The following is a 12,734-nucleotide window of genomic DNA, read 5'->3' on the forward strand; positions in this document are numbered from 1 at the left end:
AATTTTGCTATGCACTAAGCTCCAAAATGATAACTAGGACTGCACTAATCATCTTCCATTTTCTCTTTCAGCACATACGCTTGAATGGTTCAGCTTAACTCAGCAGCTTGCTTACCCCATACTAAAGCAACAGTCTGTAAAGCATTTTTAAAAAACTATTTTTGTCTTTAAAAGGGGCCCCACTTATTCCAGAAGTGAGGGGAAACAGTTTCTAAGAGTAACAAGGACTGCAAAGCAGTCTGTAGCCTAAAACTGAAAAAACCCACACCAGATAGATAAATGAGAAAGAGTTTTATGTTACCTTGAAGTCTAGCAGAATTATTATGTAGCATTCCTGTCATGCTATATACGGTTACCCCAGTGAAAACTGGAGAGGGCTCCTGTTACTTTAATGGCTGTGTTGAAGAAGGAATTTCATCAGATGAACTGCCCTCTTCTACACAATTGTCTGTACAATCTATACAATACAAACAGGAATTCTCTTGGCTCGAAGTATCTTCCAGTGAGGATACAGTGGGGCTTAGGCTAACATCTGAATAGATATTGATTGCAATGTTATAGGTATCTGAATAGGTATTGCAATGTTAGTCTCTAAAGGTCCATAAATTACCATTCAAGACATGGTTATACAGTATATGAACATTATATATTATTCTAATTGCTTTCTTTACATGCAGCTTTTGCTAAAACAATATTCCAACGAAGTTAAATTTTAAAAAATTCTTCAACTAACCATCAGTAGTGCAAGACCCTTCTGGGGCAGGTTTTTGTGCATAGGGAATTGGTGGACTATTGGAATCAGACATATCTTCCTCATCCTCATCTTCATCCATTTCATTAATAGTTTGGCTAGTGGAAAAATCCAAGCTTCCATTCTGGGTGTAACGGTGCATCAGTTCTTTGTCTAGTTCCTCTACTTTTGGCTTCACATCTGAATTTAAAATAAACCACATGGCTGGGTGTAAATGTCAGCAGACATGAAAAATTCTTGTTGTTTAAAAAAATATTGTACTTAGCATAATAAGAGCCATTAAAATATGTCATACTTGCTTGGTTACCTTCCGGCGAAATAGGTGGCTGGTCAGGGTCTAGATAAAGCTGAGAGAAGATGGGGCGAGGAACAACAGTGTTACATCTTAAAGAGGCTTCTATTGAGTTGTGTAGAGCTTCTTCAAAACGGGCAGATTTCAGTTGCCCTGCATACGAATTCCCCATGATCTGGAAAATAAATGTAAAGAATTGAGAAGAGATGCAGGTTAAATATACATAATACATACATTCCTTCACTATGTGAAACAAGGAGCAATGAATTAATAAACATTTTGCATGACAGTTTAAATATTAGCAGTAATAAGGAAGCCACCAAAAATAACATCTTGGAATGTTTTTTCTAGCATTCTTTTAAGTCCTCCTGCCTGGTTTTCACTGATGGAGTTCTTTACTCTCACTGAAAAGTATTCTAATATATCTATTTATAAATTAGTGTCTCTTTTTTAAAGATGAAATTAAAAAGAATCATTTCAGATTTCAACTGGGATGAAAGAAATTTAACAAAGACAACAGGCCAGATCCTAGAAGATCTCTCTCTCTCTCTCTGGCTTTGCTTCACGAACGAAGATTCAGGAAGGACTCATCCCGCGCTTTGTACAAGCGCGTTGGTGACTAAAAAGGCCAATCCAGGACAAACAGATCCGGTTGCAGAAAGCACAACGTAAAGTCTCCTTGGGTGATGTTTCCGGGTTGTGGTTCTTTCTGCGTTGTCATTTCTCTTCGAGACTCGTTTGCTGTGAGCTTTTGAAAAAGGCTGCAGCATCGTGGATAGTGCGTCTCCATGCTTCCTGATGCGAGACCAGGGCGAACCATTGTTGGTGATCAGTTTGGCCAAGCCTGAGATGTTGTTTCAGGGAGTCCTTGTATCTTTTCTTTGGGGCGCCCCTCTTACGCTGACCTGTGGCGAGTTCACCGTAGAATACTATTTTGGGGAGGTGATGGTCCTTCATCCTAGAACGTATCCTGCCCAGCGCAGCTGCGTCCTCAATAGCATGGCCTCAATGCTGGTGCTCCCTGCTTGCTCAAGGACAGCAACATTCGTCACATAGTCAGTCCAGTGTATATTTAGAATTGTGCGTAAACAGCGCTGATGAAAGTGTTCAAGGAGTCGTAGGTGTTGGCAATAGGTGACCCATGTTTCAGACCCATAGAGGAGAATAGACAGTACAATGGCTCTATACACACTGATTTTTGTGCTTCGCCTCAAGTGTTTGTTACTCCAGACTCTTTTGTTAAGCCTTCTGAATGCACTATATGCCTTTGCCAGTCTGTGATCGATCTCTTTATCAATCTTGGCATCTGAGGAGATGATGCTTCCCAGGTAGGTGAATTGCTGGACGGACCTAAGCACAGATGTGCCTACAGTGATCCTAGAAGATATTCAAGGTTAAATAGTACAAATGATCTATTTTAGGAATCTTCCATGCTTTTGTTTTCTTTCTTTAATACTTTGTGAGAATTTGATAGTAACTCTGTTTTGACTGGACTGGAAGCCTGCTTAAACTTGAAGCACCACAGAAATGGCAATGAAATGGAGGTTAAACAGATAATGTGTCTGGGAAAGTGCAAACAGAGGCTGAGATATTACATGGTCCAGCACAGTGTAAGAGTTCTGCATGTGCAACTCTGATACAGTTCCCCTGTCATCACCCCAGCACTCACCATTATACAGGACAGAGCTAGTCTAGAGAACAGGAGGGTCCCCCTCTCCATCCTTCCCTTCTGATATTTGTCCCACTCATACTCCTCTTCACCCACGCATTTTAATTATACAAGTAAGGTAAGATGGGTACAGAGAAGTGTGGGCTTGTTAGAAACTTAGGCTGCATCTGCACTGCAGAAATCATGCAAGTTAACACGACTTTGACTGTCGTGGCTCAATGCTATGGAATTCTGGAAACTGCAGTTTTGTGAGATATTTAGCCTTCTCTATCAGAGGGCTCTGGTGCCACAACATACAAATCCAAGAATTCCATAGCATGGAGACATGGCAATTAAAGTGCTATCAACCTGGGCTATTTTTGAAGTGTGAATGCAGCCCTAATAATTCAAACTGAAGATGCCACATAACTGAATTTGGGAGCCTAGTGCCTGTATCTAAAATTTGTTTTAGCACTGGTCTTTGCAGACCACACTTCTTAATTAGGAAAAACAATGAAGCAAATTCAGTTGTCCAGAAAACTGTCTCTGATACTAGAGACAATCCTAACAAGCAGCCATTAATAGTTTTATCCTTCACAAATTTGTCTAGTCTCCTTTTCAAATCATCCAGGTTTGTAGCAATAGCTACATCCTGCAGCAATACATAATATATTTTAATTGTGCACTGTGAAACACTACTTCTGTTTCCATTAAGCTTGATTTCACTCAGGTTTTATTTTTTTCCCACTGGTAAGTTTGTTCCTCCCTGTTTCTGCCTCAGATGACAAACTCCTTGGCTCCATAGACTGTGATCATATCTTTGTGTGTACTGTAAAAACTGCATACAATTTTGTGTGCACTTTAAAGACGTATGCACTGTGTGCACACTTTCCCAAACATACACATTTTCCTTTTTTTCCTATTAAAGGACTTAATGCATATTTTTCAAAATATACACTTTGTACACATTATTTAAAGAGCATTTAATATGTATCTGTTTAAAGGATTAGCTAACAAATTTAGGGAAAGTATGGATTTGGAGGTCTAAATATATTCTAATCTGGGTTTTGGTTCAGAAAATACAAATTTTGTAAATTCTCATGAACTGAACTAATTTCTGTTCTTTCCTTTCTTGAAACACCCACCTTGTTTAGGTGAATTTTAGGCGGGTTACAGACTGACGAAAAGCGGCACTCTGCTGCCGCCGCCGGTTGCAACATCCAGGAAAAATTATTTTTTTAATCTATCAATTTAATTTTTCAAACTATGAAAAATATTAATCTTAAATTTAAGGAAAAACAATTTATGATACTAAAAAACACAAAAATACACACATAATGTATTGTGTGTACACTTGTATGTGCATATAAAAGACCTGCTTTTCAGGATTTATACTTTGCACCCAGATATTTATTACCAATGTGTTTTAAGTTCAGCAAAGGACAGAGCAGAGTTTGCATAACATCTTAATTTGCATTTGTGATTTGCAAAGATTGAAGTATGATCTACTGTATGTCTTGGAATAAATAATAGCTCTTTTCATTAAAAGAACCCTGAAGCTAACTAAGCTTTAATAACAACAGTGGAGAACATAATTTATAAACATCTGTTTCTGCTATCGATTGAAGTATTCTGTACCATGCATATTCCAGAAGCATACTGCAACTGTAAACCTCAGGCAGATTGTCCAACTGATCTTCCCAGCTACCATGGCAAGCCCAATTTATATCAACAAAATGCAAAATATTAGGTTATACAGGTAGGACATTTTTTCTTCCCATCAGACTAATGCTAGCCTTTGCCTTTTGCACTGAAGAAACTTCACATTGGCGGGTTCCACACTGCCAAAAAGTATGTGCTTGGCACCTACTAGGGTTAAGAAGGGACGTCCTTTCTGGACGCCCCTAACCCTAGTACGTGCCGAGCACATACAAAATGGCGGCGCCCATTCTACATGGGTCTGCCATTTTGACATAGCGGATGCTTAGCATCCGCACATCACGGCACGGAAATGACGCCGTAAGTGCGCCATTGGTGCCTTACGGCGTCAAAACCGCACCACTAAAAGAACCTTCTTTTTGTGGGTTCTTTTTGCTGCGCCAGGGAATCATGCAGTTTGTCCGCTGCGATTCCCTGGCGCAGCAAACACCGGCACCGGCAGACCACCCTTTTGGGCATTCTGTAAAGCGCCATAGAGTCACAGAGGTCCAAAAAACACTACAGAAATAATGCAGTTTGAGACTGCTTTAACTATCCTGGCTCAGTGTTATCAATTGATGTATACTATGCATATTTCAGAAGCATACTGTAACTGTAAACCTTGTGTAAGACATTCAGCTGTCCATGTCAGAGAGCTCTGGTGCCACAACAAACTACAATTGCCTAGCACTGAGCCAGGGCAGTTCAAGCGGTCTCGGACTGGATTATTTCTGCAGTGTGTTTTGGACCAGAATCATAGAGCTGGAAGCCTTTGAGCCACTGAGTCCAAGCCCCTGGTCAATGCAGGAACACACTTCAATAATGTAAATTTGGCACCAAACTTCTGAAACATTGTTAAGGATAGTATTGTTGTTTTTATATTCTTTGTGGCTACTGAACATTTAAAATTTGATCCCCCCCCCCCAGAGGTTACAAGTGTAGTAGAGATCATGACATCTGATTGAGTAGGTGGGTACCACAGTTCTACTGCTGTTTTGACACCTAATAAGAATCCAAAATTAAAATTAACTAATTTTAAATAATATTTAAAAAATATTTTAAAAACTACATTGCAAAATTTCAAAAGGAAGAATACAAATAATTAGGGGTCTGATATGAAAGCATGACTGATATCAGGGTCCTTATCCTCTTCTACACAATTCAGGCCAAGAAGGGGAACCTCAGAGTGAATGGTGTGATTCATTATACATACAAAAAGACACATATTCCCATTCCCAACCCATAACATCCGGTCTTCTCCCCCCCCCCCCCCTGCTCTTCTCTAGCTCCCTTCCCATTCTCTTATCTTCCTTCTTCTTTCCTGTTCCCCATTCTCTTGGCTACATTTGTTTCCTCCCATCTTCTCTAGCCTTCCCTTTCCCTATCTCACCCTATATCTCCTCCTACCCCTACTTTCTTTGGCTACATTCATCATAGCATTGGACTAGGACTCTAGAGATCAGGGTTTGAATTCCCACTTAGCTATAGAAAGCCACTAGGCAAGTCACATTCTCTCAGCCTCTGCGAATGGCAATGGCAAACCCCCTCTGAACAAATCTTGCCAAGAAAAACCCATGATCACTTCGTCTTAGGGTCACTATAAGCAAAGAATGACTTGGAGGCACACAATAACAAAAGCTAAGATGGGGGGGACCCTCAAAGTTCAGGACATGCCAAACAATGATGGGCAAATGATAATAAGGGCAAAAAATGACAGAAATTTCAAGGGAACTAAGGCGGGATACAGACCGCCCAAAAAAGCACCTGTCTGGATCACGCCTAAATTTGTTATTCAGTTGCACCAAAGCCAACAAAGAGCCAGAGGGGCTGTTCAGACTGGCCATTAAGGCGGGCTTGGGGGCAGAGTCAGGGCATGCTGTCCATACAACGACTCCTTCCCCGACTCCACCCCAACAACAGTGTGACATTGTGCACCACTCCACACAATGCACAATATCATGGCACTCCTCTGGTGCTGCGTTTACACAACTCAGCCCCAAAGGAGAACCTTAAAGCCACAGTGTTGCAGCTATTGACCCGTTTCCAGGGCACAAAAAGGAGCCGCTTTTCACGACTCCTTTTTGTGCCCGGAAAAGGCCAGATCGGGGCTATGGTGTGCAGTTGCCACGGCCCCAATCTGGGTAGCCACCCCTTCAGGGATGGTCTGCGCAGCCCCTTAGTATATTTTTTAAACACCTTGTCTTTTCATTTTGGATGTATATTCACCCTTGAGGTTGCTGATGCAAAATAATAAATAAAATTGAATTCATAATCAGAAATAAAGGTCAGGATCTTGAGTATATTTCAATCAAAATTAGTACCCCTGAAATAAATGGTAATTATTTTGAGATGGACTTCCTCAGAAGTTGCCAAACAGAGATGTCAGAAGAATACATTATGCTTTCTACAGTGTCAATAATAATATCCAGCAAATAGAATAAATTACTGAGAACTTTGAAAGGTTTTTTTTAAGCCTCTTAGATTAGCATGGTAACTAACAAGCTCCTTATGAAAAGCTGCACCATATGTCACTCTGTACATCAAGCCTATTAATGCAACAACTAACCACACTAACTTTTTCTTTTTACCTATTTTGTTCTACTTTACTTGTATTTCCTTTTATCCTCATACTGCTTCTCATCTGTTTTTAGGATTTTTCTCTTGTTAGTTGAACCCAGTCAATTTAGGAATAAATTCAGTCTTCTAAAATTATGTGTCCTTCAGACAATTTGTAGTGTCAGTGATGAACATAATTCTCTAAACATTATAAACAATAACTTAAGTACCCATTCAGTGAAGACAAGTACAGTGAAACGCATACTAGTTCACTACAAACATTTTTATCTTGATATGGTTTATCCATTATCAAAGTGTATAGTGGACTGGCTTATATTTTTAAAAGCACATCACTGATCATAAGTAAAATTGACAGATTCTGTAGCAATGTGCTGTTTCATATAGACATAAAAGGGTTTTAATCTGCCCACAAGATGACAGATTTGCAAGAGCAGCCTTTTCGGATAACAAAATGAAATGTGCTTATTACATCTGTTAACAGGAGGGGATAAAAACCAAGAGGGGATAGAAACATTAATATCAATATCATGCACATTTCTTTCTTTTTCTCTGTTCTTTGTGCCTTTTACACACTGGGAAAATGTGGGTTGTCATTGATCCCAAATCCCACTTTTATGGCCCCACTGTTCCCACTTCCCACTGTTTAAAGATATGCCAATTTTTAATTATATTTATTTGTCTAAATTTCAGCCAAAATACCCCCAATACAACTGTACCTGCAGTTGTTTAGGGTGGTTTCCCTTCCCAAACCCCATGAAAAATTCTCAAAAGAAAGAGGTGGAGGGGAAACTGATCTGAAATTAGCAAAAGTTGTGACCAGAAATGATGGAGTGTCTGTCTGATTGTGTTAGCATGATCCAAAAGGGTAAAAACTGCCCAGTGGCCCAATGCAGTTGCCCATCCCTAATATTCAGTTGGGAGCAAGTCCTACTGAACTGAATGGAACTCCCATTTAAGAAGATACAAATAGAGCTCTGGTGATGCAGTGATTAAATGCCAGTACTGCAAGGTTGTGTGTTCAATCCCAGCCAGAGGATCAGGGCCAACTCAGCCTTGCATCCTTCAGAGGTCACTAAAATAAGTACCCAGCTTGTTGGGGGCAATTAGCTTACATGTTGTAAACCTCTTAGGGAGTTTTTTGTGTTTTTTTCGAGCTATGTGGCTATGTTCTAGAAGAGTTTGTTCCTGTCGTTTCGCCAGCATCTGTGGCTGGCATCTTCAGAGAATGCTTAGGGAGTGCTTAAGTGCACTGATAAGCAGAATAAAAATGTACTTGCTATTGCTATTGTTACTATGAATTTTACTGAGGCGCTTTACAGACCGCCCAAAAAGGGCAGTCTGCCGGCGCCTCCGTTTCCACCGCAAGGAAACAGGAAATTAATCAGAATTAAAGCAGGAGCATTTCTGTAATAAGAGTTGAGAGAATGATGTCAAATGGGCAATGGATTATTGTTTAATGGTTATTGTTTGAAAACTTAGGCGCGTTACAGACCGCCCCTTTGGGGCGGCCTGTAGGCGCTCCTTTCCCCGTCGGATCAGGGCCTCAGCTGCCAGAGTGGCAGCCTCCGAGGCCCCGATCCACCGCTTTCCAGGCCACAGGGAAGCAGCAAAAGGCCGCTTCCCCACGGCCTGGAAAGGGGCGTCCTTGGGGCTTCATGCCCCAAGGACGCCCAACGGCGGTGGTGAGGAGGAGAAAGGGGCTGATCGGCCCCTTTCTCCTTTGCGTCGCTGCCGCAGCCATCTAAAGGCTGCACCAGCGAGGCAAATCGCGGAAGGAGCTCCGTTTATGAGCTCCTTCTAGCGCCACAGAAAGGGCACTCTATGCGCCCCCGCGCAGCGCAAAGACGTCACGTCCACGCCACCCCATTTGGAGGCGGCGCGTTCGTGACATCGTAATGGCGGCCCCTATGTGTATAGGGCCCCACCATTTTGTACGTCCTGGGAACGTACTAGGGTTAGGTGCGTGCATAAGGCACGCACTTTCCCTAACCCTAGTACGTCCCCAGGACATATTTTATGCCTGTCTGTAACAGGCCATCATTAGACTCTACCTATTGGAATACATAATAGCTGCTGTAATGTCCTATGTCCACTATGAACTCTTGGAGAACCTCTGAATCTTGTTACTTGAGAAAAGTAGGAGAACTGAATGGATTGTCCCCTGTTTAGATTTCATTATAAAGGAAAACCAAATTTAGCATGAACTATGGTATACATTGTTGATAGAGAGACTGAAAAAACAGGAGAAATGTCTTGATGTGCTCCATAGAAAAATGATCTGTTGATAAAAATTATTATCAATAAATTATTAATCTATTTAACATCTTAAGATATGTCTGCAGTTTCCTATGCAGCTTTCTTTGGAGATCCCCGGTTTTATCTTCCTTTCATAAACAGATTGGCTAATACACTGCTATAAACTTGCAAGAAATTTCCTTACTGGGAGCATATACTGCCTGGAGCTTAAATGTATCTCTTGTATATAGAGTAGGTACATAGCCTTAGAATAAATAGCAACATACAGTTGGCCCTCCATATCCATGGATTCTGCATGGATGGATTTCACCATCTACAGCTTGGGGGGGGGGAATTAATCCCAAAAACAAATTTTGTTTTTGCCATTTTATATAAGGGACTCCATTTTACTATACCACTGTATATAGTGAGATGAGTATCTATGGATTTTGGTATCTACAAGGGGAAGGACTGGAACCAAACCCCAGAGGATACCAAGGACCCACTGTATTATTCATCATTCTGTTTTAACTAGGCATAAATTATATGTGACACATTTAATTGTATTTGTTTATAATCCGTCACATATAGAACAATGCCAATAGCGAGGAACTGGATCAGGTCAGTTGTTGTTTTTGATCACTCTTTCCTTTTCTCTCCTCCTCTTTCACCTCCATGAAATGAAATACTGGCTGGTAGCCCAGCATTAAGAATTGCTGTTCCAACAAATACTTAGAAGGGGATGTACTTTTGTAGTGCCAGTACAAACTATTCTGTGATGCTAAATCAGCACAACAGTCAAGTATATTAATGCAAATGTTTAGGATTGGTCAACACATTGCCATTAACATCTAGACCAACCTGGATAGCAAATCTTCATGTTTGATCACTAATATATACTCCAGCATGCTACTATAAACCATTAAACCAGATGGCGGGTGTGCATGGACTTGTCTAAACTTGCCAGAATACTTGAGGCTGCCCCTGGAGTATTCTGAGCCCCAAATTTCACCCCTCATTACCTGTTGAAGATGCCCAGCTTCATTATGGCCTCAGACAAACCCACAGTGACTTCAGCCCACACAGCAAATCACCAGGGATGCTAAGGGACCACTATCCACCTGTTGCTACTCGCCATTGCCGTCTTTTGATTCAAAATATTTTTTTAATACAGGACAAGGGGTGTAAACCTTGAATTGGGTCTGGGCATTGTGTGAACAACCTTGCCTTACTCTTGTCTTAAAGTCTTAAATTATAAATTACATGAATATCTTTACAAAAATATTCTCACACTACACATGCCTAAGCATGCAGTTCTCATAAGCTAGTTTTCAGTAAGTCAGTAAGGTCTATTTCTAGTTGGGAATGAAATCAGTCTCATAAAATTCAGTCCAATTAACTGGGGAAGTTCTCTTCTTTCATCATTACACCAAGTCACCCCTAACTTAATTGCCACAATACTTTTCTACTCCATTTTCTTTTATTCAGCTCTCCTAAGCACTCACAAAAATCCCATACTACCATAAGGTCCAAGAAGTTTAGAAAAAGGAAAGGAAAGGGGCGAACCTTGCAATGCACACTATAAATGATAATGCCATATTATCTTTCAGCAATGCTGCCCTGTAATCAACACAGAGATAGGAACATTGATTCTTACCTATGATAAACTATAGGATCTTCAGCCCTTATCCACTGGGAAATTTTTGTTAACTCATTACCCTGAAATTTTATATCTTTGTTGTTACTTAGCAAATAATGATCATCCATATAGAATTCACTTAAAGCAGCATTATTCTTATTATTGCCTCATTTAATTGTGTCTTACTCTTATTTTGTCAAACAATGAAGTCCATTTATTGAGCTTTACAAGAGCTTCTTGCAACTGTCCCTACAGATTCCAAAAGACTGAGGACTAAGGTTGCCAGAGTGATAACTGGATAGGGCTCCTGCACCTGTAAATATTACACAGAAGAGGAAATTTCAGCAGCTGCTGCTTATTAACCAGTAGTGTGACAAGCAACACCTGCTGAAATTTCCTCTTCTACCTAACTATTAAAGGTACAGGAGTCATTGGTCATTGCAAATGGACTGCCATTGCCTTCACAATTCCATGAACTAGTAGTTGCCCTGGCAACCAAATGAGCCCCTTGGTTAGTGAGTGATCAAATGAATAAGGAGTGAGCAAGTAATGAATACGCTACCGTTATAGCAACAGGTACGTTGTTTTGCGCAGCCCAAGTCCTGGATGATTCAAAAGAGCAGGTAAGGAAGGGCATCTATGGGCCTGAACAGACAGGCCAAAATAAAGCTGCTTCAGCTCACTTTGCAGGTAAGCTGTTTAAATGACACAAACATCTTAAGAAAACAGAAGTTGCGCCAAAGCTGCGCTCCAGTCCTTAAGACTGGAGTATGGCTTTGGTATGGCTTCCAGCCTCTTAGGATGCATGCATCATTTAAACAGCATACCTCCAAAGTGACCCGAAGCAGCTTTATTTTGGCCTGTCTGCTCAGGCCCAACATCACCCTTGCAAAAACATGGAAGTGTGACCCTAAACCAAAAAGAAATGTTGCAAAACAGAAAAGTCTAGTGGGAAAAAAGAGCAAATGCTTCAAAAGATGGCTCAGTTTTATTAAGAACAAAATAGAAGAAAGAAGAGGGTTAAAAATGTTGCCAATCAATTAGGCAGGCAGAAATAGTAGGATCTGTGTACAGAGCCGAAAGATAGAGTATAATGGTACTCAAACCAATACAAACAAATGCTAATAAAACCAATATGTACTAGGCTGAAAAACTATAAATTCCAACCAATGAACAAAGTGAAGGGAGATGTTTAACATACAAAATACAGGTTCAAGTAAAGTATTCAACAACTCCAAAAAGACAAATGGAAGGGATTACAGTACAAGCCCATTACAAGTATAAAATCGATAAAAATAGAAATAGGACCAAACGCATTTCGACATCAAGTCTTCTTCAGTGGTCTAAAAAATGCTGTTATAACTGCATAGAAGGTATAGCAATGAATGTGGGCACATCCAGTGGAGGCAAGTAGTTAGTTGTCCAATATGAACTGTAACCTGGATGTCCCACAGCAGAATAAGGCACACACTGTCTCTGTCTCCATCTCTCTCTCTCTCACACACACACACACACACACCGTCTCTCTGTCTCACTGTCTCACTCGCGCACACACACTGTCTCTGTCTCTCTCTCTCACACACACACACTGTCTCTCTCTCTCACACACACACACACAGACACCATCTCTGTTTCTCTCTCTCTCACACACACACACTGTCTCTCTCTCTCTCTCACATACACACACACACACAGAATCTGTCTCTCTCTCACACACACTCACACACCGTCTCTGTCTCTTTCTCTCTCTCTCTCTCTCTCTCTCTCACACACACACACACTGTCCCTGTCTATCTCTCTCTCTCTCTCTCTCACACACACACACACACACACAGTCTCTATCTCTGTCTCTCTCTGTCTCACACACACACAGTCTCTCTCTCTCTCTCACACA

The 12,734-nt window shown here is 40.8% G+C and overlaps 1 protein-coding gene across 8 annotated transcripts in view; it reads right to left on the reverse strand.

Moving 5' to 3' along the window:
- The window catches only part of LOC121917279 (GREB1-like protein), a 148,398-nt gene that overhangs the window by 107,384 nt on the left and 28,280 nt on the right, over positions 1–12,734 (reverse strand). For 7 of the 8 annotated variants that reach the window (XR_006100994.1, XM_042443070.1, XM_042443076.1 and 4 more), the window contains exons 3-4: positions 1,047–1,218; positions 734–931 (exon numbers count right to left, since the gene is read on the reverse strand). Coding sequence is in view for 7 of the 8 variants with exons in the window: in XM_042443070.1 (XP_042299004.1) it covers positions 734–931; positions 1,047–1,215 (367 nt within the window). In the remaining variant the exon portion in view is untranslated. The remainder of the gene's footprint in view (positions 1–733; positions 932–1,046; positions 1,219–12,734) is intronic. The other variant, XM_042443072.1, reaches the window with a different exon arrangement.

This window comes from Sceloporus undulatus, unplaced genomic scaffold (assembly GCF_019175285.1).
Source record: "Sceloporus undulatus isolate JIND9_A2432 ecotype Alabama unplaced genomic scaffold, SceUnd_v1.1 scaffold_14, whole genome shotgun sequence".
Classification (NCBI taxonomy): domain Eukaryota; kingdom Metazoa; phylum Chordata; class Lepidosauria; order Squamata; family Phrynosomatidae; genus Sceloporus; species Sceloporus undulatus.